The sequence below is a fragment of the Brienomyrus brachyistius genome, chromosome 4, assembly GCF_023856365.1.
Source record: "Brienomyrus brachyistius isolate T26 chromosome 4, BBRACH_0.4, whole genome shotgun sequence".
Taxonomy (NCBI): Eukaryota; Metazoa; Chordata; class Actinopteri; order Osteoglossiformes; family Mormyridae; genus Brienomyrus; species Brienomyrus brachyistius.
In genome coordinates, this window is record NC_064536.1 from 2,132,911 (window position 1) to 2,160,028 (window position 27,118).

Sequence of the window (27,118 nt, forward strand, 5' to 3'; positions counted from 1 at the left end):
ACGGAAGGGAAGGGAAACATAATGTCACGATCGGGGTGCAGCAGACGGGCGATCGTGCGGGCAAGGAGCAGGCAAGGCAAACAGAGTACGGGGTATACGGGGATTTAGTAAAGGCACAGGCAGGACGGGACATAGGCATCGACAACATCAATGACGGACAAGGGAAACCGGGGAGACCAGGACTTAAATACACAGGACTAATCAAAGTAACTAGACAAACCTGGAGACGATCAGGGAAATACACGTGGGTAATCAGGGGGCGTGGCACACACAAGGAGCGGACGAGCCGGGCATGACAATTATTATTATTATTATTATTATTATTATTATTATTATTATTATTATTATTATTATGTACTTGATGATGGAAGCTGCACAAATGCAAAATCCAAGGGGGTGCCTTTTCCAGCAGGTGCTTGCCAAAAAAGGCATCCCCTTGGATTTTGCATTTCTGCAGCTTCCATCATCAAGTACATAATAATAATGGATAATTCATTGATACTCATGGGGAAATTGTCTTCACACCTCCCCATTTATACAGTAAGTTGTTTGTTGCTAGTTGTTGCTATTTTATTAGTTTTGTGTTATATATCTGTATTTTAACAAAATACAACGTCATGCGATGTGTTACGCGCGTTTTATGAGTTTAAGTAAATAGGAACGATCATTTCTACGCATTACAAAAAAGAGCTTTCGTTTCGCTGTTTTCAGTGGTGCGTGCCCCCGAGACAGGCATGGATTCTACGGCAGGGATGCCTTTTTCGGCATAACACCTGTCTTCCCTTGCGGACAGTAAAAGATCATCACAGCTGTACGTATTGTTCTGTGTTCAGAGACTGGTTTGTTTCCAGCATATCTTTAGAAGAAGATAACCCTAACAAGCTATTTAACGTTTGATTATGCAGTTATGTATTTATTTTAATTTCCCTCCACTGCTTTCTTTAAAATACTCAAATACGTTGTTACTGACTCAAAAGTCTTAATTTATGCTTTTATTTTATAATGTTAGTCTAAACCCGCGTTTAACTTTCTAATGTATGCACTTTTCGTTAGAATGTACTGTTAATCATTTTAATATCTATGGGTATTCGATTTCCCATCAGAGAGGCTACAGACGGGAAACGTATGAAATACCTTATAGTTAATAACGTTATTTTCAGGATTCCGGTGACATGGGGTGACTGAGGGTATGTGATTAAATGTGGTGCGTCAAAGTGGAGAAGACGCCCCTTGTGAGGCAGATATCCTGTCTCTTATGCAATGATCTCGCATCAAAGCCATGTGCTCTGATATTACTACTGGGTGGGAAGGGCGTTGGTAAAGGGGGCGGGTCCGGGGGGGGGGGGGGCGTCGGTATTTCTTCCACTTGTAATCTGTGAAAGTCCTAAATTCCAGTGCAAGTTCAAGTAGTGGAGGAAGAGCAAGTCATCCGAAGAGCAAAAAAGAGAAATCCTGTTTTGACGTTTCACTCAAGCGGCAAAAACAGCGCAGTTGTTAAATCGTAACTAACAGCGTGCAAAACACTTCAGACGCCAGGAAAAGTAAGTACATTTTAACGTTGCGCCTTCAATGTTAGTGATATAAACAATATATTAGGCTTATATGAGAAGGCGTCCTTTGACAGCGATATGTGACTCTGGTGAATGCTGTCATGGGGATTATGCTGAGGCGGCAGTAACCCCCCCGATTAACGGTCTGTGACATTACCGAGTAATAATAAGGGCTGCTGGCACGTGCCTGCTTACCTCTTTGGGGCGGACTTGCAATAATCATAAACAAGACGGCGCTATATAATGCTGAACTTCAGAGACATGCGATATGAGTTTTGGTCAGTTAAAAATAGCGGGCGGGGGGGGGGGGGGGGGGGGGGGGGATACAGACGCTCCATAAATAGAAAGTTATGGTATTATAGTATCGACCAAGAAGACGTTACAAGAGTAACTTTGGGAATTTTTAATGTATTCTTTTATAGTAGTTTAGAAATTTAAAAAATACACAGGATAATGTATTAAATTCTGTGGCGTCTGGCAGGATATCTGAGGTAGTTAAACTTTAAATAGAATATATTAGTTTATAGGGATATCTATCTATCTATCTATCTATCTATCTATCTATCTATCTAAGTCTATAACTTACTATTATTATGCTAGATATATATACTATTTCACTGGCAACATCAATCATTTCCCACTTATATTTGTGTTTCACCTCTTCTCCTCTGAATAATTTCATTGGAAGTGTGTTTTTTCTGAAGTTAAATGTAAACATATCATATGGAATACGGCAGTCTAATTAACAAACTAAGTGCTGTGATATTTGTCTATCGTTACATCTGCCCTGTCTGCATCCTAGGCCATTTTCTTATTGTCTATGTTAATCATAAGCACAGATGGACCGAGGCATCCAGTCCTGTCTGCAATGCACATTTAATCCATAGGTCACCCAGTATCTGTTTTCCAATGATCTACAGTAGAAGCTCCGGAATCCACCCATGTTTTGAGCCTATCAGGGAGAACGTGAAGGACACAGCCTGTGTTACACAGCACTCCCTCGCAGGCGCCTCAAACTTCAATTTTCACTCACGTGATCGTGCTCTGCGGACCATTTGTGGCAGCCGATCTACGCAAATTGTCTTTGGCTTGTGGGAGGACTGAGGGAGACACTCGAGCGTCACACAAACAGAGCAAGCAGCAGCAGTTAGAACTTTCAAGCCATGAGGTTGGCTTGTAGCTGGTTTTTCCGGTAGCCAAGTCATACGAAATGACACACGGGTCAATATGTGGACTCAAAGGCAGATATTGACTATTATTATTAGTAGTAGAAGCAGTAGTTTTAGATGCATCAGTTTGATTTTAACTGGTGACCACATGGGTGGTCTATGTTCTCCCTGGGTCTTCAGCCTTGAGCTTTTCCAGAACTCCACAAATAAAATCAGTTGTCTTTCCCTGCACTCTCTCCGCCCTCCATCTTTATGTCAGCTCCCCACATGCTCTTCGCGGTGCAACTTTAGGAATGACTGCCAACACAAATCGGCAATAAAAACTAGGGAGAGAAAGAGAGAGAGAGAGAGCCAGCCGAAGGATAAGTTTAACAAACAGAGAGAGTGAGGAAACGTGTTACATCTTGTTTTTTATCCGCTCCGAGATGCATCAAAGAGGGAGATTAATAATCGACTCACACTCGCCATCACACATGACCAGCAGAAGAAGACACTCCCTACATTTAAATATTTCCTCATTTTTATATATATAAATATATATGAGTAACATCCATCCATCCATCCATTTTCCAAGCCACTTATCCTACTGGGTCGCGGGGGGTCCGGAGCCTATCCCGGAAGCAATGGGCACGAGACAAGGAAATTAAGGAAGTGTAAAACAATAAGCAACATACAAAAGTAAGAGGGCAATTAAAAATAACTAAATAATGATATAAAAGTAAAAACAAATTAAAATTAACAATGGTGGACTTGACAAAACACTGGGGAAAAAGTGGGTCTTTAATTTAGATTTAAACTCATCAACAGAAGAGCAGGACTTTATGTAGGATGGGAGACTATTCCAAAGTACAAGGGCAGCTACAGAGAAAGTCCAGTCACTTTCGGTTTTGAGGCGAGAGTGAGGAACTGAGAAGAGCTGTTGTGAGGATGACCCAAGTGACCAGGGGGACGAATGCGGAACTGATAGGTCTGAAATGTGAGGCCAATCCTTTGAGGTCTTTAAAAGCAAAAGGCAAATTTTCAAAATCTGCTCTGTATTTCACTGGTAGCCAGTGCAAATGAGCTAGAACAGGAGTGATACGTCGTCTTTTCTTTGTTCCAGTTAAGAGTCTAGCAGCTGCATTTTGAATCATTTGAAGTCTGGAAAGTGTGGAACGGGACCCCATATACAGGGAATTACGGTAGCCAAGCTGAGAGGCGATAAAAGCATGGATAACTATATCCAGGTCGGCTTTACATTGGATATAATTCTAAGATAAAAGTTGCCCTTTACAATACTGCTGACTTTTTTGTAAAAATTCAATGACGTGTCCAAAAATACACCAAGGTGCGCTGTAAAGGCTAGTGACAGAGTTTGGGGGGCAAATATTATTACTTTAGTTTTGTTTTCATTTAGTTGACGGAACTTCCTCGCCATCCAGTATTTAATATCACCTTAGCAGTTGAGCAGGTTCTTCAGAGAGCAGAGATAAACCAGACATCCCGGAGTTGCCTCTTCACTATTGATGTTGAGACCGGACTTTTGTAGATACTATTTAATGAAGCTGCCAGTTGAAGACATATGCCGATTCACAAACGACATTCTAATATATTTACCCTCTCGCTCATTTGTGCCCCAGGACCTTCCTCTCCTCTTTCTACTGTAGTTAGAGCCAGTTTGAGCCGCTCTGTTAAGGCAGTAATACACAGCATTGTACACGATCTTCAGTTTCCTGCCGATGTCTTGCATGAGGTAGCCGTCATTTCTCAGAAGAAGAATAGACTGACAAGGTTCAGAAGTTCTTTGTTTCTGACCAATTTGAGCTTTAACCAAACCCATAATTGCTGATGCTCCAGATATTCAGTTAGTCCAAAGAAGACAAAGTAAGTTGGAAAAAGGTTTTATAACTCATTTAACCAGCACAGCAAATTTCTGTGCTAACATAATTGCAAAAGAGTTTTCGTATGATCAATTAACCTTTTAAAAGGAAAAACTTGCATTGCAAACACAACATTCCATTGGAACACAGGACTAATTGTGGCTGATAAGGGGTCTTTGTAGACCTTTGTTGATATTCCATTAAAAACAAGCTGTTTCCAGCAATGATAGTCATTTACAACATTAAAAAGCTCTACACAGTAATTCTGATCAATCCAATGTTATTGTAATGAACATAAAACTTGAAAGTGTCCCTAGTCTTTTGAATGGGGGTGTATATATTTGTGTGTGTGGGTTAGGTTTATGTTACATTATTATGGGGACCAAAAGTCCCCCACAATGTGATAAAAACCTGTCATTTTGACATTGTGTTTGCAATAAAAAAACTGAAAGTGCCAAAAGTCTCGTATTTTGTTTGGTTACTTGTGGTTAAGGTTAGGGCTGGGTGGGGGGTAAGGTTGTTATGTTGGGATTAGAGTTTTTCCCTTAGAAATGAATGGAGACTCCCCACAAAGATATAATTACAAACCTGTGTATGTGTGTGTGTGTGTGTGTGTGTGTATTTATATATAATATATATATTATATGAATAAATCAGCCATGTTGCCTGTTGGTGAGACTGTAGGCCTGAGTTGGCTGTCGGTGGGACTGTAGGCCTGAGTTGGCTGTCGGTGGGACTGTAGGCCTCAGTTGGCTGTCGGTGGGACTGTAGGCCTCAGTTAGCTGTTGTTCATTTGTTGTCACATCTAGCACATGGAGTGCAACTTTCTAGTTAGATTTTCATGCTTTGGTTTGCCCCAAAGCCATCCACTGGCCATAACGTTTAGCACTGAAGCGTGTTGGTCGCTGGGCCATTGTCAGTCGGTCACGCAGTGTGTAGTATTACCACCCCCTACCCCCACCTCTCCGAGATCATTGAGTTCTGCTGCTCTACGGCTTTTCACACACGTCTGCTTGCCAACATCTGGCACCTTAGATCATAACCTTGTGGGAAACAACTTTTCCAGCATTCGCTGTTTTATTTAGATTTGAGTCACTTTCGATAAACATTTCCTGGAAATAATAACCGAACTAAGCAACCAAGGAATAGTTGTGCAGAGTTCTGATGGCTGCATTTATTATGCTGCTGAAACCTATCGCTTGTGTCCTCAAGCCGGTGGTTTGTGACTCTGATAATTGCCTCTTAGACCTCACACCAATCAGATTCGCGGTCTTCAGGGTCAGGTGTTCCTCAGAGCCGGAGCCCCTCGCTGCTCTCCAGAAAAGTGTCAGCCGTCAAGATTTGTTTCGGCTATTTTGAGAAGCTGAGCTAAATGCAAGCGTCCTGTTTAGAGAGAGGCAAACATAAATAACATCTCTCTCGCTCCGCTGAGGCCATGTTCTGAATAAGCGCTTGTCAGACTTCATGTGACTGTTTTTAACCAAGTTCAGCTGCTCTGGCAGTAACATTAGCCGAAGGCTTGTTGTACATAAAGAAACCTCTTAAAAATGACCCATTATCTGTCTTTATTAGTTTATTTTATAAGGCCAAGCGGTATTAATAGTGTAGGGGGAGCTGGACTTCGACCAGTCCTTTTAATAAAGTTTAGGAAATGCTCTACTGTCTCCCCCGAAGATACTTTGCCAGAATGAATTCAGTCAAACTCAGCTGAACTGTATGAATGGATGAATGGTAGGATGTACGGAGGTGTGTGGAAAAGTGTATGCAAGGAAATAATTTTACATCTGTAAATATTCTCGTTTATGTTCTGGTTCTTCACAGTATATATTCACTTCTCAGTAGCTGGAAGATGGGCTAAGTAAACATACGTATTTCGCAAGGTGCCCGTTTATTTAGGAATCTGGAAAAACTGTAGACCTTGTAGAACAGGGCATGCCTGACTTGTGGCCAAAGTGGACAGGTTACTATGGCGACACACAACACGGACTGCTCAGGGTTTGTTCAATGGAGATACGCGTCTCGTGCTTGAACGTTCTGTAAAGACCTCTTATTATGTGCGCGTTCTACGGTTCCAGCGGCTTTTCCGTGGAACCCAGTCAGAACCTTGGGCCTACTTTCTTTGTGGTCTAACCTCAGTCCTGCCCCCTTGTCTGGTCAATATCCAGCGATGTATATGGGAAGGGATTTTCCAGGCATATGTCAGCAGTTGACACATCACCCCTTTGTACCATCTGGGCCCCCACTTCCCGTTAGCGGTACTACGACAGTCGTGTCAGAATAGCGTGGCGCAATACTTCCAGTGTACCAACAATGAAAATAGCAGTGCGGCTTTCTGGAGCACTGTAGGGCCATTGTCAGGGAGTGTACACACCGAGTCATGGGCAGCAAGATCATATGGGGGACAGAGGTGACCATGGGATGTATTCTAGATACGCAATAGCACTAAAAATACAGTCAGACATTCCTCTTTAACGCAATCAAATAAGCACACTGAAGGAACATCGACTAACTGTGACATTTCACTTCGATGTGCGCATTGGCCAGTTCAGAAAGGACGCAAAAGAAAAGAATGGACGCCCTGCCAACATCATCCGAAATCAGTGCCAACTGGACGTCAGTGGTAAGAGCTGAATTTGCACATAGACTCTAACCGGCAAGTTGATCCACGAGGCTGGGTTCCTGCTCCCCGCCACGCCGCACAGCTGGGATGAATCATAGCAGCTCCGGCCTTCTGCGTCCCCATCCGATAAGGGCGTTCTCTAACCCAGGGGTCACCAACATGGTGCCCGCGGGCACCAGGACGCCCCCAAGGACCACATGAGTCGCCCGCGGACCTGTTCTAAAAATAGCACAACTCACCAGTGAGCAGCGTCTAAAAGTTCATTTTATCCTGTTGCTATTCTCCTTTAATCACAAATGCATTTATATAGATTTGAAAATGACAATATCAAAAAAAAAAGCATTTAAAACATGTTTATTATACATGAAGTTCAGGAGGGTGTTTCAAACTGGTAGCCCTTCGTGTGGCTCAGTACCCGTGAAGTAGCCCTCAGTTTCAAAGAGGTCGGTGACCCCTGCCCTAACCCCCCCTTTCAGCACGCGCCACATGAAAATGTTGCAATCCAGTGCTTTTGACTGGTACGGCCAGTTATAAGACCGTCACAAAGAGTACTTGAAAACTCGCACCGCAGCTGAGGATTGTGTGGAACGTGCCCCGCCTATGACCGAGGTGGCGTGAGCTCACAATGGGGCCAAAAATAAGAGATGGGGGGGCAATTCCTGTAAAGCAAGGAGGCAGGAATGGCGTGACGGTGGGAATGGGCTAAAGAAAAACACGAGATAGCGAGGCTGGATCCCCTCCAGCAGGGAAACGTCAATACCGGGGGGGTGGGGAGGGCGGGCAAAAACCCAAGACCGCCGTGGGTCCAGGAGGCTGAAGAATAAAGAGGAAGCTGGGGACCAGCAGAGGAGGAAGGGAGAGGTGTAGCAAGGGGGCCTGATGAAGAGGTCAGCTGGTGGGTTAGGTTCATGTGGGGTTTGGCCGTTTCTCATCTTTCGTTGATAAGCGCTGTGTGTGTAGGGAATTAAACAGTCATTCACTGTGACTGAAAACAGCAGGTAAAAGCCGGCTTATACTCTGTTGCCTGGCTTTAGTGTTGGCTGTGATGTATATGTACAGAGGCGCATGTGCCCCTGCAGTGGCAGTGGTAAACGTTTCTGAAGCCTCATTTTAGTGTAGGCCCCTGGACTTCAGTCTGGGTAACCCCGTGCACTGAAGCACCCATTTATATGCAGTGTATTACCTAAGCATTTAGGAATTAATACAGGTGTTGTGCATGAATGATGGTTTGGTGTGATACTGACTCTCTGTTGCTCCCTCTCAGGATGTCAGCAGAAACGATGCCCAGTAGAGACAGCTCCATGGTGGGCCGCTTTGCCCCCATCGCCGTGGGTAACGGGCAGGGTCCCACGAGCAGAGCATCTCCGAGCAAAGAGCGGCCCCAGCATGGGGTGGGCTGCAGCTGGCTCCAGTGGGTGTCTCCCTGCTGCTATCGCAGCCGGAGCAGCTCCCTGGACCTGATCGACACACTGGACCCAGAGCCTGTGAAGGAGGATGACAAGCCCTACAAGCCTCACCCCGAGGCCAGCGAGCTAGAGGGTGATTGGCCAGCTTTTTACCTGCTGCGATTGGCTAACGCCGTAGAATCAGATTAATATGATTGGCTAAAAGCTAGCTGATTTACATAATTACCATATTCTCCTGGTACAATTGTTGCCAGTTTCACTAAAGATAATCTTCATCCATTTTCTGTACCATATATCATAAAATTATACTTGTGTTTATCATCTGTGTCCCCTTAAGAGCTCGCACTGATAGTGCGCTCAGTGGACCTCCTGAAGTCCAAAACGGGTCAGAACCGGCGCGATCATCACACCGACCTTTACCACAATGATGACCTCATACTGCGCCGGGGCCAGACCTTTCAAATCGCCCTTGAACTCTCTCGCCCGTTCAAGCCCAACACTGACAAACTCCGTCTGGAGCTGACGACTGGTGAGCAATGTGCAAATTGTCCGTACTAATAACCTGGTCAGCTGTCGGGCAGCTTTTCCGCCGGAGAATAGAAGCCTTTACAGCTTTTACAGAGTCTGTATGTCCGTGGGTTGATGCTTCTATGCAGAAATTAGTTTAATACGTCCTCCAGCGCCTCTTGCTTTTTCGCACATCCACACCCCTTTCACTTTCGGATGCCGCTGCCTTGAGTCACGTTTCCTCCCAGCGGTTACGGTAGCTCAGCAGATGTCACAGTGCGGTGCTCTCGGCCTGTTTTGCTAACTGGCCCAGGTTTCTGCAGGCCTGAAGCTCATGCACAGGTGATCATGGAACCCCATCCTCCTCACCCCTTGACAGAAACCCTCCCCCCCCCGTTTCGACATCTTAGCGTGGCCGTACTTTCACCTCCCTATGCTGTCATGATGGGTCTGCTGTGCCACTCGCGAATCACACGTTGGCGGAAAATAGGAAGCTTAGGTGCCAGGTCAGAGCGGTCGGGACAAGGCGAGTCCACACGGTACATTGCGGTTAGAATGACTTGTTTATCAGTCAGGGGGCGTTCAAGGCTACGGCCCCCCGTCTGCCTGGGACTGTCACTCCTACACAGCCAGAGCATGTGGAGATGAAGGTCTGAACTGGGCAGCAGCAGGGCGCAGGGCTGGTGTGTGACTCAGAGGGCTAGGCATCTGTGCCAGTGATCAGAAGGTCACTAGTTCAAGTCCCTGACTAGGGAGAGTAGCTACATCCACACTTATCCATTGAGCAAAGCCCTTAATCCCCAAAAAATCTTCTGGGGTGCTTGATGGACTGGTGACTCTTGTGTCAAAAATGACCAGCTGGGATATCAAAAATAAGCAAATTCCATTGTACCTGTACTTGTACAAATGGCAAATATGCTGTTTTCTGGTGGCTCGTGAAATGAAGCTCTGTGTGCATACACTGTGTTTAGAAATGCCTGTTTTTTTACTGTGTGCGTATCATAAATTCTGAGCCTGGAATGTGGGAGGGTCCCACGGGCTGCGGGCACATGGTGTGCATCAGGCCTTATTTATATACAGTGAGTGTTTCCCTGTATGCCCTGCTGATCGGTCCGCCTGACATGCACTGCCTGGGAGCAGCCAGAGTGCAGGGCGCGGTCTGGCCAAGCCTCCAGCAGGGGGCAGTCAATCTAATGGGCTGCTAATTATCTGGCTGCGGCTCCCGCTTGCAGGAACGGGGTGTTTGTGGGCGTGTGTATGTCTGTGTGGGGGGGGGTCACACGGTGCCACAGTTAAATCTGTGGCTGGTTTGCAGGGTTGCTGAAACGTTTTGTAGCTCCTGCTGTGACTTTGCCCTTTTTTAAGTGTAGATGAAATTGTTGCCAGTGATGGAAAAGAACGGCAGGAACATGTTTTTGCTTTTGTGTGTGTGTGCATGTGTCAGGACGCAACCCGGTAGTGTCGAAGGGCACGCATGTCATCGTCCCATTGGTGGAGGACCTGGAAGGTGGCCAATGGGAGGCGAAAATCGTGGAGCAGAGCAGCTCCAGGGTCCTGCTGTCCATCAACTCGTCGCCCAAAGCCGCAATCGGCCGCTACCAGCTCACGGTGGCCACGCAGTGCCCACAGGGCACGTCCACGCACGAGTCCGGCAGTGACATCTGCATGCTGTTCAACCCCTGGTGTCAAGGTAGGAGTCAGAGTCACGCAGGCAGCACTGCCGTTTGTCTCAGCGCCCTGTCACTGCCCCGCCCACCAATGATGTCATCCTTATCTCCGCACCCAGAGAAATGCTCGACACATTTGCTCATCGCAGTGTTGAAGTTTGCGCCCCGTATTCTGCATCTCCTCTGCATCTTTTAAACGTGGCACATAGCATGACTCATCTTTCCATAGGATGGCATTTTAACAAAATCGCAGGCTAATATGGCAGCAAACTAGTGTGCAAATGAGTGTGCAGTAAAGAAGCCAGTGACTGGGTAGGGTCAGTGCCGGTCCACAAACCTTTTAATCTTCTTCAGTCAACCCTCCCTTTCCCGGCATGTGGGCTCCCACCCCTCCCCACACACACCACCCCCCTGACCCCCCCCCGCACACCCACAGGCCTGTACTCATATCTTTGTGGGACTTTCCATTCATTTCTATGGGAAAAACCCTAATCCCAACATGATGACCCTAACCCCTACCCAGTCCTAACATTAACCATAAGTAACCGAACAGAATATGAGACTTTAATTTTTTTTTATTTCAGTCTAAGATTTTTATAAAATAGAGTTTCTTCTTGCGTGAACTGAAAAAATGGTCCCCACAATGTAAAAATAACAGGATTTATATACCTAACCCACACACACACACACACACCTTTTCACAGCATTTCTCCAATAATCACATCCATGTGTTAGAAGGAAAGAAAGCAGATGGTGGCCTTCCCAGTTCAGGGGGATTCTGGGTGTCAGCCAAAGCCCCGCCCAGCCCAGGGTCAGGGCAGATGATGTCACGCAATAGAAATGCCTTCCCTGAAATTACCAGAGACCCACGGTCACCTTAAAAACCCACTAACCCCTTCTCACACTTTTATGAATCTTATGCGCAGTGTTCCCCAGTCATGCTACAGAATAAACCTACTGGACCCAACAGATAAAATGCTTGAGGTTCTGTCAGCTGAGGTAAAACATAACACAGGTCCTGCAGAAGCGTTTGGCTCCCGACACGTCACACGCTCCTCAGACCCTGCATGTTCACATGTAGATGCAAACTATTTTCCCCTGTATTAGTTGTTTTTATAGGTTGTTCCGCTATATAAACAAAAATGCTCACATGAACATGCAAGGGTATGAGAAAGCGCCCCCCCATGTTTTCTCCAGGTACTGTGAGGGATCAAAAATTGCTTGTATAACTTTTCATTAAAGGTGTATTTTTAAAGCATGAGTTTATACTGGACAGGTTTATATTGACATTTTGAGGACACGCCCGTTTTGTTGTGGCCGCATGGCTGAACGTGTCCATGTGTCAGAAGAGACGTCTCTGATCGTATTTTTAAATATCTTTCTCTTTTTTCTTCTTTCTTAGACGACACTGTGTACATGGACGATGACAACGAGAGGACGGAATACGTCCTGAGGGACACGGGAAGGATCTATTATGGCACGGAGAATCAGATTGGGGCGCGGACATGGAACTTCGGGCAGGTACGGGAAGAGAGGGAACAGGGCTGGCGGGGGGGAGCAAAGACTGAGAGAAAATGAAAGGTGGAGTCCTGATCCACCTGCCCTTTCCTTCCAGTTCAGCGAAGGAATCCTACAGGCGTGTCTCTTCCTTCTGGACAAGAGTGAAACGCCGTCGGCTGGTCGCGGAGACCCTGTCAATGTAGTGAGGGTCATATCTGCTATGGTGAGCTTCCGGTCCCTTGTATATTTGTGGAGGTCACAATCGCTAATGTCAATCAGGTGTCTCCAATCGTCCATTACCTGAGATGTCCATCCAGTGCTGTACCTTTTTCCACCATTAAGGTAGAGAGCAATGAAATCCATCTAATTCTGTGCTCTCTTTCACTCTCTCCCTATGTTTTAGATCAATTCCCTTGATGACCGTGGGGTCATTGAGGGCAATTGGTCGGGGAACTACATGGGCGGGACTTCCCCTACAGCGTGGAGCGGTAGCGTGGACATCCTGAGGAAGTACCACTCTGAGAACGGAACGCCCGTCAAATACGGACAGTGCTGGGTCTTCTCAGGGGTCACCACCACAGGTGAAATGACCTTTTATGTTTTTGCCTGAGGAATAAGGTTTCATGAAGTTTCAAGTTTTATTGTCATATGTGTTCCATGGATCACAATGAAACTCTTTTGCTTATAGCTGCTGGGAGCCCATGATGGTTTAGGACAAGGTGCAGCACAATACAACCAGGGCAAACAGCAGTGCAGTACAAGACAGTGCAGGACAAACAGCAGTGTGGTACAAGACAGTGCAGGACAAACAGCAGTGCGGTACAAGGCAGAACAGGACAAACAGCAGTATAGTACAAGACAGTGCAGGACAAACAGCAGTGCAGCATAATACAGCCAGGACAAACAGCAGTCGGGTACAAGACAGCGCAGGACAAAAAATCTGTTTGATAGAAGACAGCGCAGGACAAACAGCAGTGCGGTACAAGACAGCGCATGACAAACAGTAGTGCGGTACAAGACAGTGCAGGACAAACAGCAGTGTGGTACAAGACAGTGCAGGACAAACAGCAGTGCGGTACAAGGCAGAACAGGACAAACAGCAGTGCAGTACAAGACAGCGCAGGACAAACAGCAATGGGGTACAAGACAGCGCAGGACAAAAAATCTGTTTGATAGAAGACAGCGCAGGACAAACAGCAGTGCGGTACAAGACAGTGCAGGACAAACAGCAGTGGGGTACAAGACAGAACAGGACAAACAGCAGTGCAGTACAAGACAGTGCAGGACAAACAGCAGTGTGGTACAAGACAGCGCAGGACAAACAGCAATGGGGTACAAGACAGCGCAGGACAAAAAATCTGTTTGATAGAAGACAGCGCAGGACAAACAGCAGTGCGGTACAAGACAGCGCATGACAAACAGTAGTGCGGTACAAGACAGTGCAGGACAAACAGCAATGCGGTACAAGACAGCGCAGGACAAAAAATTTGTTCAGTAGAAAACAGCGCAGGACAAACAGCAGTGCGGTACAAGACAGCGCAGGACAAACAGCAGTGCGGTACAAGACAGCGCAGGACAAACAGCAGTGGGGTACAAGACAGCGTAGGGCAAACAACAGTGCAGTAAAAGACATTGCAGGACAAACAGCAGTGCAGTACAAGACAGTGCAGGACAAACAGCAGTGTGGTACAAGACAGCGCAGGACAAACAGCAATGGGGTACAAGACAGCGCAGGACAAAAAATCTGTTTGATAGAAGACAGCGCAGGACAAACAGCAGTGCGGTACAAGACAGCGCATGACAAACAGTAGTGCGGTACAAGACAGTGCAGGACAAACAGCAGTGCAGTAAAAGACAGCGTAGGACAAACAGCAGTGCAGTAAAAGACAGTGCAGGACAAACAGCAGTGCAGTAAAAGACAGTGCAGGACAAACAGCAGTGCAGTACAAGACAGCGTAGGACAAACAGCAGTGCGGTACAAGACAGTGCAGGACAAACATAAGTGTGACTGAGTATATGTGTGTGTGTGGCTATGTGCACCGGTATCCTAGGCAGGCTGCACTGCTGCCTTGTGCCCTGTGCTGCCTGGCATAGACTGCAGACCGCTATGACTCTGAGCGGATTAACCAATGGGGGATTAAGGATGCTGCATAGTTAGAAGGATTCAAATTTCATCGTTGGACTAACTTAACCTGAAAATTAAGCGGAGCGTTTATTTTTTTTACAGCCAAAGTGTTTTTCTTGCCATGTACACTGCGCCCCTGAATTAATGACACACATTATGTCAGATGTCACACAGACATTTCTAATTTAGCTGCCTGGCTCCATTTTAGCTCTCTGGCCCCATTCTGGTTTTCCAGGAAGCAGTTAGCAGAGTGGTTAAAGAAGCCTTGAGAAATGTTATCAACCAGAATTAGTCCGATAAAACCATCGGCTAAATAAATGGGCCGAGTCATTTCACCTTCCTCTGTCCACCATGATTTAAGTGTAAAAAAAATGCAATGTTCCTATATGCCTAATTGATTCTATTTCAACTTCTAGACTAAACTCCTATCTCATAAATGATTGCATGTACTTGTTACACACCTAAGCATAACCCTCCCGGAGCACCCAGGGAGTGGCAGTAAAGGGGAGATTTGTTATTGCAGCTGGCGTTTATCCAACTGACAGAAAGGAATTTACTGACTTCAGTTTTTTTTTCCAGAAATATTTCGGCACTGATATCTAGCTTAGGGGAGTGTATTACTCTCAGCGAGGTCGCCTTTGATGCATGTGTGTTGTGTATCCGCTTTTCTCACACATATGTGAGGAATGCGAACGGCCCCATGACCGACATTGCCTCTGCTCTCTCTCGCTCAGTGCTCAGGTGCCTCGGCGTTCCCACTCGGAGCGTCACCAACTTCCAGTCTGCACACGACACAGACGTCTCCCTGACAACGGATGTTTATTTTGATGAGAACATGGAGCCGCTGAATAACCTCAACACAGACTCTATCTGGTGAGGGTTGCATCACTTTGACAATCAACCTGAGAGTGAGACAGTGAGATTGTTATATATGACTATTCCACTGATTCATCAATATGAAAGAGATATACCCCTTAACTATATAAATGCTGAAAATTAAGAGTTTTCGATGTAAGACCATGATTTAAAAAAAATTCTTGCTCCAAGAAGTGTGCCATGCGGAACCCCTATTCACTTTTGTCACTCGTGCCCTTTACTACGTTACTTTCTTTATAGACCTGTCTCTCTCTCTGTGGCTTTAGGAACTTCCACGTGTGGAATGACTGCTGGATGGCCCGTCCAGACCTGCCCCCGGGGATGGGAGGCTGGCAGGCTGTGGACGCCACCCCACAGGAGACCAGCCAGGGAATTTTCTGCTGCGGTCCAGCTTCTTTGACTGCCATACGCACCGGGCAGGTCTACCTTAAACACGACACGCCCTTTGTGTTTGCTGAGGTACTCTCACTTTTAGAACCTCCTTTCTACAGCTTGGGCTTAGCTTCTCTATGATTTTCACATGCATCCTACATCTCAGCTTCTGTCACCTCAACCTCCAGCTTCTATCACCTCAACCTCCAGCTTCTATCACATCAGCAGTCATATCAGTCAGATTACACTGCCTGAGTTTGCACTACATCTCTAGCCCTCTCTTACCTCTGTCTTCTTGTCCCTGGGTGTCCCAGGTGAACAGCGACAAAATCTACTGGCAGAGGAACCTGGATGGGACGTTCAGTCAGGTCTACATTGAGAAGAAGAAGGTGGGACACTGCATCAGCACCAAGGCGGTGGGCTCTGACGAGCGAATGGACATCACCCATCTCTACAAGTATCCAGAGGGTAAGTGGAGGGTGGGCTTCTCTGTAGGCTTCACAATGCTTTGGTGTGGGCGGGGCTTATGCCACCCCCTCGTCTCCCACTTTATCTTCTTTCCATATAAACCTCCCCCAACTGAATGGCATCTTCTCCATCAGACACAGAAGAAGAGCGCATCGCCGTGGAGACCGCCAGCCGTTACGGCAGCAGGCCTGAGGTTTACGCCACGGCCTCAGCAGAGGACGTGAGCATCGAGGTCACGATGGACGGCGAAGGTCCCCGCATGGGGAGTGATGCACGGCTGACCATCATTCTGCACAATAACAGTGCACATCCCCGCCGTACCACCCTTCACAGCCAGGTGGCAGTGATGTACTACACCGGAGTGCTCAAGGGCACCGTCAAGAAAGAGAAGCTTCCCGTTGAGCTCATGCCCAATGAAGGTAAAGAAAAGCACACAAGTATCTCAGTGGTTCTATATTGCAATATATGCATGTGTCTATATGTATTTATACTGTGTATGTGGTACTGAAATGACTTTCACCTTCAGTGATTTATGTATTGCTGTTGAGCTTACATTTGTGGTGCTCCGGTGGCTCAGCAAGTAAAGTACTGTTACGACCGTGCAAAAATTGTAGGTTCAAATGCCAGGGAATGCACAAAACATGTAACCCTTCCCTAAAAGTTTGCGATAACACAAACTGAGTGTTATGTGAGTACTTAGGTTTAATGATTCTTTGGCTGCTGACAGAGATTCCTTGGGTGTATTACGGCTGTCCATTCCCAGTGCAGCCCACTGGAATCCAGCCTGTGGGAGTGCCCCGTATGAGAGGGCTATAGATCAGTGTTTCGCAGTCGGGTCCTCGGGGACTCCCTAAACAGTCCATACTTTTGCAAAAATGTGGACTGTTCAGTAGGGAGCTGGGAGGGAGCGAAGACGCTGAACGTCTGCAGGTCCCTGAGGACCGGGTTGGGAAATGCTACTATAGAGGAGAGGGCTGGACCACCTTCGTTAAAATTGTGCAAATTACCTGTTTCTTAGATGCTCGGATGCCCCACAGTTTCCGCCTCTGTTTGTGTCACCTTTACACAAATGTATGATATCACAAAATGTACCATACATTTTGAGAAAGCAAGCTCAGTCATTCCATGGAGCGATTCGGGGTTAAGGGTCTTGCTCAGTGGCCCAGTGACTCGGCTCATTTCTGTGGCTGGAATGTCTTATTTGGTTTGACATCCTTTACCCCTTCCCTCAGTGACTGACCGCTCCGAGCGCAATGCCAGCCATCTGGGGTACATTCCTAGAGCCCCATAGTAACGTCTCTCCCCCACCCCCTCCCAGTGAAGCCCATCGAGTGGACGCTGCCCTACCAGCACTACCAGGATCACCTGGTGGACCATGCGGCCCTGATGCTGACATTATCGGGTCGCGTCAATGAGACCCAGCAGGTTCTAGCTACGCAGTACAACTTCCGACTCCGGACCCCAGACCTCACAATTACGGTGAGACATTGAGAGCAAAAACCAGGTCGTTCATTCAGTCACCAGTAGGACAAATACAGCGAATCACAGACGGATTCAGATAAGATCATTCTTGGTATGTGTTGAACAATCATACAGTATAGTTTAATCAAATCATACAAAAAGACATACAGTGCCCAGGATAAGTGGTAGAAATTGGATAGATGTAATAAAAGATGTAATAAAAGAGGATGGATACATGTAAGGATGGATGGATGGATTCCACAGAAATGGTATTATCTTATATAGACCTATGGCCTGTATGTCTGTAGAAAAACATCCCCCAAACCATCCAGGGAGCAGAGTTACAAACTGTGACATGGTGTGCTTTGTCACTACAGCCTATAGGGGACGCTGTTGTTGGCAAAGAGATGGAGGCCAAAATCTCCTTCACCAACCCCCTGCCACGTACACTGAAGAGTGTGGTGTTCCGGGTAGAGGGTCTAGGCTTGCAGAACATCCGGGAGATCGCCGTGGGGTGAGATGCCACAGCCGTGTCTTTCTCCCTCGACCCTTGACCCTCCCTTCCCATGGTCCCCCCATGGTTCCTCGGTGCTGATGTAGCCTCTTGTTCCATATCTAAAAATATTGCTTACAGATTTACCCTTTCATGTAGCTAGCTAACATACAGGAATTTTGGGTAAGGAACCTAGAGAAACAAACACGCATGCAGCATGGTGGACACAGGAAGGTGAAATGACTCACTGTCACTCCTCAGGGACGTGGGCGCCCACTCGAAAGTCACGCTGACAGAGGCCTTCGTCCCCACCCTTCCGGGGCCCAGGAAGCTGGTGGCTTCGCTCGACTGCCGGCAGCTGACGCAGGTGCACGGCGTGGCCGACATCGTGGTCCAGGAGAAGTGAAGGTTGCTGTCCGTACAGCACAACATCATCCCCCCACCTCCCCGCCCTGCCTTTTCCATCCGAGTCTTTCAGTAACGGGCTGCACAGTGGCATCATGGGAGATGTCACTAAACCAAAACGGTATTAGCTCCCTGCTCTGGCCCCATACCAGGGTACCATGGAGTATTATGTTGTATAACCGTGCAGCTAAAAATCTAGACTTTTTCTACTTCTTTAATTTCCTACTAATCTAAAGGAAACTACAATTTTCTCAAAATCAACCTGGCACAAAGAAAGCACAAATCTTCAGTATTTTTTGGCATCCTGGCTGTTGACCAGTTGTAAGACATGTGTTTAACATTTTAAATCAGCATTGTGCTATTGTGATATTTCTGTGAACGACTTTTGCGGTGGAGTGTTTTCCCCACAAATCCTTAGTGCTGTGAAAATCCGACGGTGACCTAAACAATGACAAACGTCTCCCCGTAAATCCTGTGAAATGCCGAATTGCGTGGCGCACTGTGATCCACACTGTAGGGACGCAAAGAGAAGATGCTAATTGTGTGAAAGCAGGACATGTGCTACATGGCATCGATTCCACCCAGAATAAACATGAAGGGCAGCATATAAAACAGAAGAATGTATCTGTGACTCCGGCATAAGTGGTTAAGCGCTAATTTGGTGCCATTGCAGCAGTCTGGAAGGGTCAGACACTGACTGTGACTTCAGAATGTTTACAATAATTGAGGCAATTTAATGTAGCATATTCAAGACAAACGCTGTACAAAGACAGTTATACTTACACTCGGTTTAGCATTATGATTACTGTTATAGCACAAACAATTTGTTTGTACTGTCGAAACATTGGTGTTTTTGTGACAGAAGAGAATGACTCCTTCCTACAGCTGTATCTTTCATATTATTATTTATAGTGTAATTTTTCAAATTTAGCTTCATTTACCTGGATGACCTTTGCGCTCTTTAAATCAATCAATGCGATTTGTGACGCCAGGTGTTGGTGTCACTACAGGATCTGAGTCAACAGTGACTGTGTGAATCACGCATGTGCCAGTTGAAAGCCAAATACAAAAGCAATTAAAAACAACGCAAACTGAAAAGTAACTAAAAGCAAGCGAAATACAAAAAAAAATGTATATCTCCAGTTCCTGTCAGGGGCTTTGCCAGTACATCGAATTTAAGGTAATCATCTATTTTATGAAAATATTTGCAAATACATGAGATGGTCCTTAACTCTAACTATAATCGGTAAGGGTACAGGATTGGCAGGTGGTCTAAAGGTGGTCCTGTATTACTTGAATAGTTCATTGTGTTAATAGTTTAACGGTTGACTCAGATCGACAGCGCATGCGTGACTCAAATCCTGTAGTGACGCGATATCAGGATGTCATGCGCACCTCTGCCATGTGACTCCGGATGTTTTTGAAGTTTCTGCTCTCTGTGATAAGAGTAGTCCTGCACTGTATAACTTGCGATTTTCACCACAGTATTATCGTTTAACTGTATTTACGTCCGATTATTTTGTAACGTAATATAAAGTATATATACAATATTGAAAGCGATATTTTATCGGTATCATGTATAAATTACAAATATATGACTTGCTGGGGGGGTTGGGGGGATTTCGTAGTCCTGCCACGTCTCAGTGAAAGCTGTTTTGTAATGAAAGTGAATGTCTGTCTTTTTAAGCTTGTTATCTTATGTTAAGTTCCCTATGATGAAAATGACACTGTTCATTTCACTGGCCTCCCTGCCCACATTTTTCCCACGCCGGTCTGCCCTCTTGGTCTTGCGGCTGACTTGCATCAGAACCTGTCCTTCTCCTTGTAAAATGCTGGATGGGAGACTGGCCCCAGCAAATGCAGGACCAACATTTACGATCCGGCATGGCCAGTGTAGTTTCTGGAAAATCAGTTGGCAGTCTCTTTTACTGGGAATAAATTATATTTGCTGTCCCATTTCTATTTCCATTTTTGTATACCGATTTCTTTTTTTGTGACGTGAAGAAAATATATTCAATTTTACCGCCAGATGGCAGGTTTGGGCTCGTGTGTGAGTTTGTTCCACCAACCTTTTGCTAATCATTGTTTACGTCCCTCGTTCCCCCATTCTGAAAATCTGCCCCCTCCTAATTGATTCCTCTGATCATGAAAAAATAATAATACCAAAAGCACCATTAATTAATACCGCATTGGACCGTTAACAGCAGCTGCTCTGCGGCTCAGTATGAATGAGCGCGACCAGCTTGGTGATGTTTAAGCTCGGCTCTCTCCTGTTATCTGCCCGGCAACAGGGACAGCGTTTTCTGCATTTTTGCATGCTGACCGGGCTCGTACAAGCACATGGAACACTTAAGTTAAAATTTAGTTCGTACATCATCTTCCAGTCACTAATCCAATGCAGCACTACCTGCCGCACCACACACACACACACACACACATTAATAATTCATTTTTGAAACTATCTGACAGTATTAGAACATCAGTTTATTGGTCAGTTTATCTAATTTCCCAAGTCCCAAATTACCCATGAGGTGACTCCCAGAATCACAAAGGACACACCCTGCATGGGAAGCCAGTCCATTTGGCAGTCAGCCTAGAGGCTATCCCAGGATGCACTGGGAACACTTTGGGGAGGGTGGGCCCCAGACTGGAAGGCGGTCCGTCAAGGCAGCTGTGATTATCAAGCTTTAAGTCCAACCCAAACATTTGTAAGAGGACAGACAAAGAGTCTTTGTTATTTCTTGTGAAATGGAAGCATTTTCAATCAATCAGCACTGTAACAGCAATGAGAGAGTTACGTAACTGAGAGAGCCCACAAACACCCCCTAAAATAACCTCCCAACACCCTTCTTTAGGATCTTACGGTCCCCCTATATCTCAAGTCTGCCCCAAGAAAAGCAGCAACCACAGTAATAACAAGAAACTACTTACTTACTATAAAACTACAGCTCATACCAAGACCAGGATGGTACAATATATATATAGCACTGATGTATAAATAACACTAAGTACCAGGTTTGGTTGCAGATGATTGGTCCATCGAGGCCCCTGCCTTCGACTGCCACCCAATCTCTGCAGGGTGTCTGGGCTCAGCCTTAGAGATAGGGTGAGGAGCTCAGGTATTCGGGAGGGACTCAAAGTAGAGCTGCTGCCCCTCCACATCTAAAGGAGCCAGCTGAGGTGGTTTGGGCATCTGTCTAGGATGCCTCCTGGACGGCTCCCTGGGGGGGAGTCCGAGGCAGACCCATGACACTCAGGACAGATCACATCACTCAGCTGGCCTGGGAATGCCTTGGTATCCCCCCAGAGGAGCTGGAGGAGAGGGAGGTCTGGGGATCCCTGCTTAGACTGCTGCCCCAGCGACCCGACCCCGGATAAGTGGAGGATAACGGATGGGTGGATAGGCGTAAGTACGACTTATTGCAGGGTTAACAGGGAATCACATTTTGGGTTTGGTATAGAGGTTAACGCATAACCACACTCAGTGTGAAATGTGTGTTTGTTTTTACCCATCTCCCAATTTACAGTTTTTCTCGATTGCTGTGGAGCACGTTTCAAATGACAATTACAATTTGTCATTTCTCATCGCTTCACACAAACTTCCAAATGTTTCACGGCTTTTCTCGATTGCTTCCGCACATTTCGTGAAACATACTTATCATTCTCAAGATTATACAAGCACTTCTCAAAACAGTCCATGCATATAGCACAAGACTACGGTTTAGCTGCAAAAGCCTGTAACTCCCCCAAAACAATTAACTCATGTCTCAAAGGCAAATAATTCCACCAATGAATTAGTCAGCACCACCAAAAAGAAAAGTACGATCAGTGTTGTTTTAACCAACAGAGTCAAAATGCTTAGATATATTGGTAGAATGTCTGATCATTGTTTTGGGTATGCTGTAATACTGTAACTACTATAGTACTATAACTTGCAGCTAAATATCCAGCAGGAAATACAGAACACAGATTCTGTCTGGGGCTGATAAAACCATTGATACCCCACGACGACATGGGGAGAACATGCAAACTCTGCACACATGTGACCCAGACGGAGACTTGAACCTGGGTCCCACTGCACCACCATTTCGCCCCCGCCAGTAAACTTTACATCTCGTAATATAGAGCCTTGGAGTGTTGAAACTGGTGTCTCTGACATGAATAAGTAACGGAAAATGATCAGTCAGTGATAATGAGAAAGTGGGAACCGACTGTCATTCAGGATCGTGGAGCTCAGGAGAATATGCTTACACAGACATACTGACAGTATATCTGAACACATCTAAACCACTCTCTGTTCACCGGTTATGTCAGTCCTAGACCACATCTGTATCCTGTATTTCCTAATGAATATGTAGCTACAAGTTATAGTGCTACAATATTTACAGTATTTGAGCAAAACAATGATCAGACATCCTAAACAATATCTAAGCATTTTGGTGGCGCTGACTTATTTATTGGCGGAGTGATTTGCCTTTGAGACACGAGTTGAATGTTTTGTGTAAGTTATAGGCTTTTCCAGTTAAACCACGGTGCTTTGCTGCATGCAGGAACTGTTTTTAGAAATGCCCTTATAGCCGTGAGAATGTTAAGGATGTCTCTTGAAATGTACCAAAGCAATAGAGAAAAACTGTAAAATTCTGTGAGTTCTTCATGGTGTTCAGGCGTGTTCGGTAGGACTGGCGGACTTCTTCGTTTGTAGTGGTGTGCAGTAACATGTACGGGTATGGATTGGAAGGTGATTTCTGTGTTACTGTACCATAGCAAAAGCAATATTACTGAAAGGAGAAATAGTGCGTATATTTCAGATATATTGCTATATATTTTAAACAACTTTCTAACTTAATAGCAGTCCTAGATGCTTAATCCGTGGCATATTTATAACTTCATAAGCTTTACGGCACTGTATAGCTCGGTAATTGCTGGAAATATATATTCGCATCTTACCCGGTTCTCTATCTGACCGTCCCTGTACTTCACTAACTTTTTCTCCACTAAACTGCGCTCCGTAAATTCGCATATTTAGGTATTGAAATTTGGTTCACTTACCAACTCTTTTAAGGTAATCATGTAGCTAATTAATGTTAAGAAAGAATTTAAAAAACTTAAGTGGGGTGTAAAATGCTGAAACTATATGCTATGCTTGCAAAAGGTTTGTGTCATTAGGAAGGCGAAGAGCTGTGAGTAAAATATTTAGCAGCATTCGGCCTATTAGGAAACAATCAACCTTTTGACTAAAAAAACGATTAATATTAGTTACAATAATAATAATTTTTAAAAACATCCGGCCCTGCAGAGGGCGCCGCGCAGTAATTAGCCCTTTTCTAACAGACCTGATTTCTATGGTTGAACGCGCACGTTCATCGCAGATAGTCTCAAAGATGGCGGATAAACGGCGTGGGAATGCTGGTGTTCGAAAAAGAAAATCAGAAAGCAAAAAAATGACAGAACATTTACAGTCATGCGTTGATTCGAGCGACGACGAAGCCCCGGACGAAGTGACGTTTGAGGATTCAAAAGCGCTTGCTCTTCAAAGCATGAAAGAAGCCATCGACAGCGCCAGAAGGTGCATAGTGAACCAGGGATGCCTTAGAAACCCTGCTTGCATGTTGAAGAAGATTCACCATATGAAGGTTAAAAGGCTCAATTAAAGTGTTTATCTTTATACAGAGAGAAGGAATTGCTGAAGGAAAAGCGGAGGAGGAAACAGCAGCTGTTTCAGGAGCAGAAGGTACAGATTTGTGGTCCGTGTTAGACGTTCAACTTTACTTATGTACGCTTGTGGGTAAAGACATTTTTACTTATTATTATTTTCATTATTTTTGTTGCCTGTAGGAAAGAAGACGTCTTCCCGATGAAATTCTAGAGGAAATCGATTCGGCTTCCACGAAGTAAATGTCTACCTTGATGGCATAACACCAATAATGTTTGTAATAAACTAAAATGATATGTTTTTAAACCCATTTTGTCTTTTAGAAATCCAGAGGGACCGGAAGCAAAAGGTATGTCTAGCTGTAGAATAATGCAGTAGGTACAAGTGTGTGGTTTTTATAATCATATTAGTTCAGAATTTGCCACAGAACCCCCCCCCCCCCCCCCCCCCCCGACCGGCTCAGTCATTAAAGCGCTGTGACATAATTTAGGCCGAGCATTACTTTATAAACCTCACAAGCGAATGAATAATAATGAAAAATGTTCCATTTTGTCAGCTGTCCACTTAGAGATAGGTGTGTTAATTATAAATGTTTACAGCGTGTGACAGGAATCTCCTTTCGCTCCAGGTAGTGAAGAGGTGAGTAAAGAGGAGGAGGAGGAAGGATCTGACAGTCAGGAGGAAGAGGAGCAGGAGATGACGACAGTGGCATCGGGGAAGAAGAAAAAGAAAAGAATTAAGACACGGAGGTGGAGGAAAATGTCCTAAATGGAAAATGCTTTACGGGAAGAATTAGCTTGTTGTATTGAGCACACAGTGCTTGTTTTGCATAAACAGATGTTGATGAATCCGTTATTCTGAATTGAGTACACAGAGTAGCTGTTATTGTTTGTGTGGTGCATGTTCATGTACCTGAGGAAGTACTTAATCTGACATTCCGTGTTAAATGGAAGAGGAGCTGTAGAGTTTGACCCTGTAAGGCTTGGTTTGGTGCACGTCTTTATATGCAGGTTTTTTTTTTTCCTTTTGCTCAGAATAAAGGGGGGGTACTCTGTGATGAGGCTTCAGGATCAGCCACTCACCAGCAAGCAGCAGCAGAGAGCGGCCGAGTTCCTGCAGTCCCGTCTGTACAGCCCCCAGTCCAACCGGGCCCCTGGTGAGATCATCGCGATGGCACAGCACACGCACGCACACACACACAGACGTGCAGGCAGCTCCTACCGGTAGATTCTCACGACAGGCCCGTCGCCACGGAATCAATCTTTGCTCTAAGGTGACTTGCAGCGGGTGCATTGTTAATCATTAAATGGCAACGAGTGTGTCTGTCATCTGCTCATTAACAAGTAATGACGTAAAGACAAATATGTACAGGTTTAAAGGGTGGGTGGGGGGTGTTCCTGAAATAGTCTGGTTATAAACATCCAGAAAGGCTCGATGTCAGCTGATGATGAACCGGCAAAGCTGGGGGTGAATCATCACTTGTATTTGGCTGCTGGTCACATGATCTTCCGCTTCCTCCTCAGTGAATCACTTCCTGTCGCTGGAAAACAAACGGGGCGAGAACAAAAGCGCTGCCGTGATGTTTGTGTCCAAGCAGTGGGGTGAGTTTGCTTCTCCTTGGAACTGGGGGAGGGGCAGTCAAGCAGGCGATTAAGTGTTTTAGACCGGGCCTACCTGTCTGCTGGCACATTGCCTTGCCAAAGTGTCGAGTTTGCGAATTATTGTCTCTAATTATGCTAAATAATTGGGGTTAAGGGCCTCACTCAGGGGCCCAACAGTAACATCACTCTGCCACCCTAGGGATTTGAGTTAGTGACCTTCTGATCTCCAGCACAGTGTCCTAATCTGCTAGATCACAACTGCCCCCCTTTTCAAAGCTCCGATCGCATTGTCTGGTCGGTGGGAGGGGGCACCTGTGTTATGCGCATCTAAGATCTTTGTGCTCCTCTCAGGTGAGAATCAGAAGGCAAAGGCAGCGAACTTCAAGAAACGGTGGCTCCACAAACGAGGGCTGGAGGCCAGCTGAAGACGCCCTGGAGACGGAGAGAGAGAAGCTGCTGGACTTCAGTCTCGCACATCACGTGTCTGCTGGGGCAGGCATTTCTTGAGGGGAGGAAGGGTGGGAACGTTTTAGCGACTCCCTGGTTCTTTGAAGTGAAAATCCCAGAAGCGGAAGACATCCAAGGAGGACTTAAGTCAGCTCTCAGGATCTGAATCATCTTTGTGTTTTTGGTCAGGAAAAGCTTTGTTTATTGGGCTTTTTTTCCAGATTAATTGTAATACCAGTTCAGTTGAAGTCAAATAGCCCAAACCAAGCCCTACCCAGTAACAATTGTGACAGCATTGTTGTATGTATACAGAAAAATTGCAGAATAAACCCAGATAAACTGCTTTTTATATATAATTTTTTAATAGTATGTATATCGGTCTGTATTGGGAGCTTTTCCTGATTGCTGGATGGAGATTAATCTGAGTGAGCTGTTTCCATCCACCTCTGTTGTCCTGCTCTGGGTCACAGGGGGCCTGCAGCCTATCCCAGGCGGCACATTCACCCTCATGCACAATGGGCAGCTGGAGATGCCAATTAGCTTAACTTGCCTTTGAACTGAAAACTGACTGACGGGAGGGAAACATGTTTGTGTAGCTTTGATGCGGATGAGGCTGTCACGGGGTCACACAGAAAGAGCTCTTACAGGGGAGGGGGAGCGTGTCATGTTTACATTACATATTTAGTAGATGCTTTTGTCCAACATGATATACATTTGTGAGAAAACAGGGTGCCCTGTAGCAAGGGGGGGGGTGGATTAGGGCTGTGCTGAAGGGCCCAACGGTGAAATAACCCTGCTGATGCTGGGATTTGAACCAGCAACCTCCCGGTCACAGAAACAGCATCCTAACTCAATGAGCCACACTGCCCCAGTTAGGTGGTACACCTACCCATTACTCCCACTGCCCAACACTATGGCACCTGAGGACTGTCTGCTGAC

General features: G+C 45.8%; 2 protein-coding genes across 2 annotated transcripts; both read left to right on the forward strand.

Annotated features, from left to right (window-relative positions):
- The first annotated feature begins 1,362 nt into the window (after window positions 1-1,362).
- On the forward strand, window positions 1,363-20,513 carry LOC125740442 (protein-glutamine gamma-glutamyltransferase K-like). Its single transcript, XM_049011568.1, has 14 exons — window positions 1,363-1,541; window positions 8,463-8,737; window positions 8,942-9,133; window positions 10,556-10,801; window positions 12,181-12,299; window positions 12,394-12,501; window positions 12,682-12,859; window positions 15,138-15,276; window positions 15,546-15,738; window positions 15,966-16,119; window positions 16,254-16,538; window positions 17,438-17,598; window positions 17,958-18,094; window positions 18,335-20,513. The coding sequence occupies exons 2-14, from the start codon at window positions 8,464-8,466 to the stop codon at window positions 18,477-18,479; spliced, it is 2,331 nt and encodes a 776-aa protein (XP_048867525.1). The 5' UTR covers window positions 1,363-1,541; window position 8,463; the 3' UTR covers window positions 18,480-20,513.
- Window positions 20,514-23,812: 3,299 nt separating this feature from the next.
- On the forward strand, window positions 23,813-26,535 carry nol7 (nucleolar protein 7). The gene is made up of 8 exons (XM_049011759.1): window positions 23,813-24,044; window positions 24,149-24,209; window positions 24,314-24,369; window positions 24,455-24,480; window positions 24,760-24,880; window positions 25,166-25,287; window positions 25,655-25,732; window positions 26,084-26,535. Exons 1-8 carry the CDS (start codon window positions 23,821-23,823, stop codon window positions 26,155-26,157), a joined length of 762 nt encoding a protein of 253 aa, XP_048867716.1. The 5' UTR covers window positions 23,813-23,820; the 3' UTR covers window positions 26,158-26,535.
- Window positions 26,536-27,118: the final 583 nt, after the last annotated feature.

What these genes read in the sequence shown, in the direction of transcription:
- nol7 (XM_049011759.1), top strand. Translation starts at nt 23,821, where the DNA reads ATGGTTGAACGCGCACGTTCATCGCAGATAGTCTCAAAGATGGCGGAT. An exon ending in AGCTGTTTCAGGAGCAGAAG is followed by an intron (nt 24,210 to 24,313) that starts GTACAGATTTGT and finishes TGTTGCCTGTAG; the next exon opens with GAAAGAAGACGTCTTCCCGA. An exon ending in GTTTGTGTCCAAGCAGTGGG is followed by an intron (nt 25,733 to 26,083) that starts GTGAGTTTGCTT and finishes TGCTCCTCTCAG; the next exon opens with GTGAGAATCAGAAGGCAAAG.
- LOC125740442 (XM_049011568.1), top strand. Translation starts at nt 8,464, where the DNA reads ATGTCAGCAGAAACGATGCCCAGTAGAGACAGCTCCATGGTGGGCCGC. An exon ending in TGAGGGTCATATCTGCTATG is followed by an intron (nt 12,502 to 12,681) that starts GTGAGCTTCCGG and finishes CCTATGTTTTAG; the next exon opens with ATCAATTCCCTTGATGACCG. An exon ending in CCCCAGACCTCACAATTACG is followed by an intron (nt 17,599 to 17,957) that starts GTGAGACATTGA and finishes TTGTCACTACAG; the next exon opens with CCTATAGGGGACGCTGTTGT.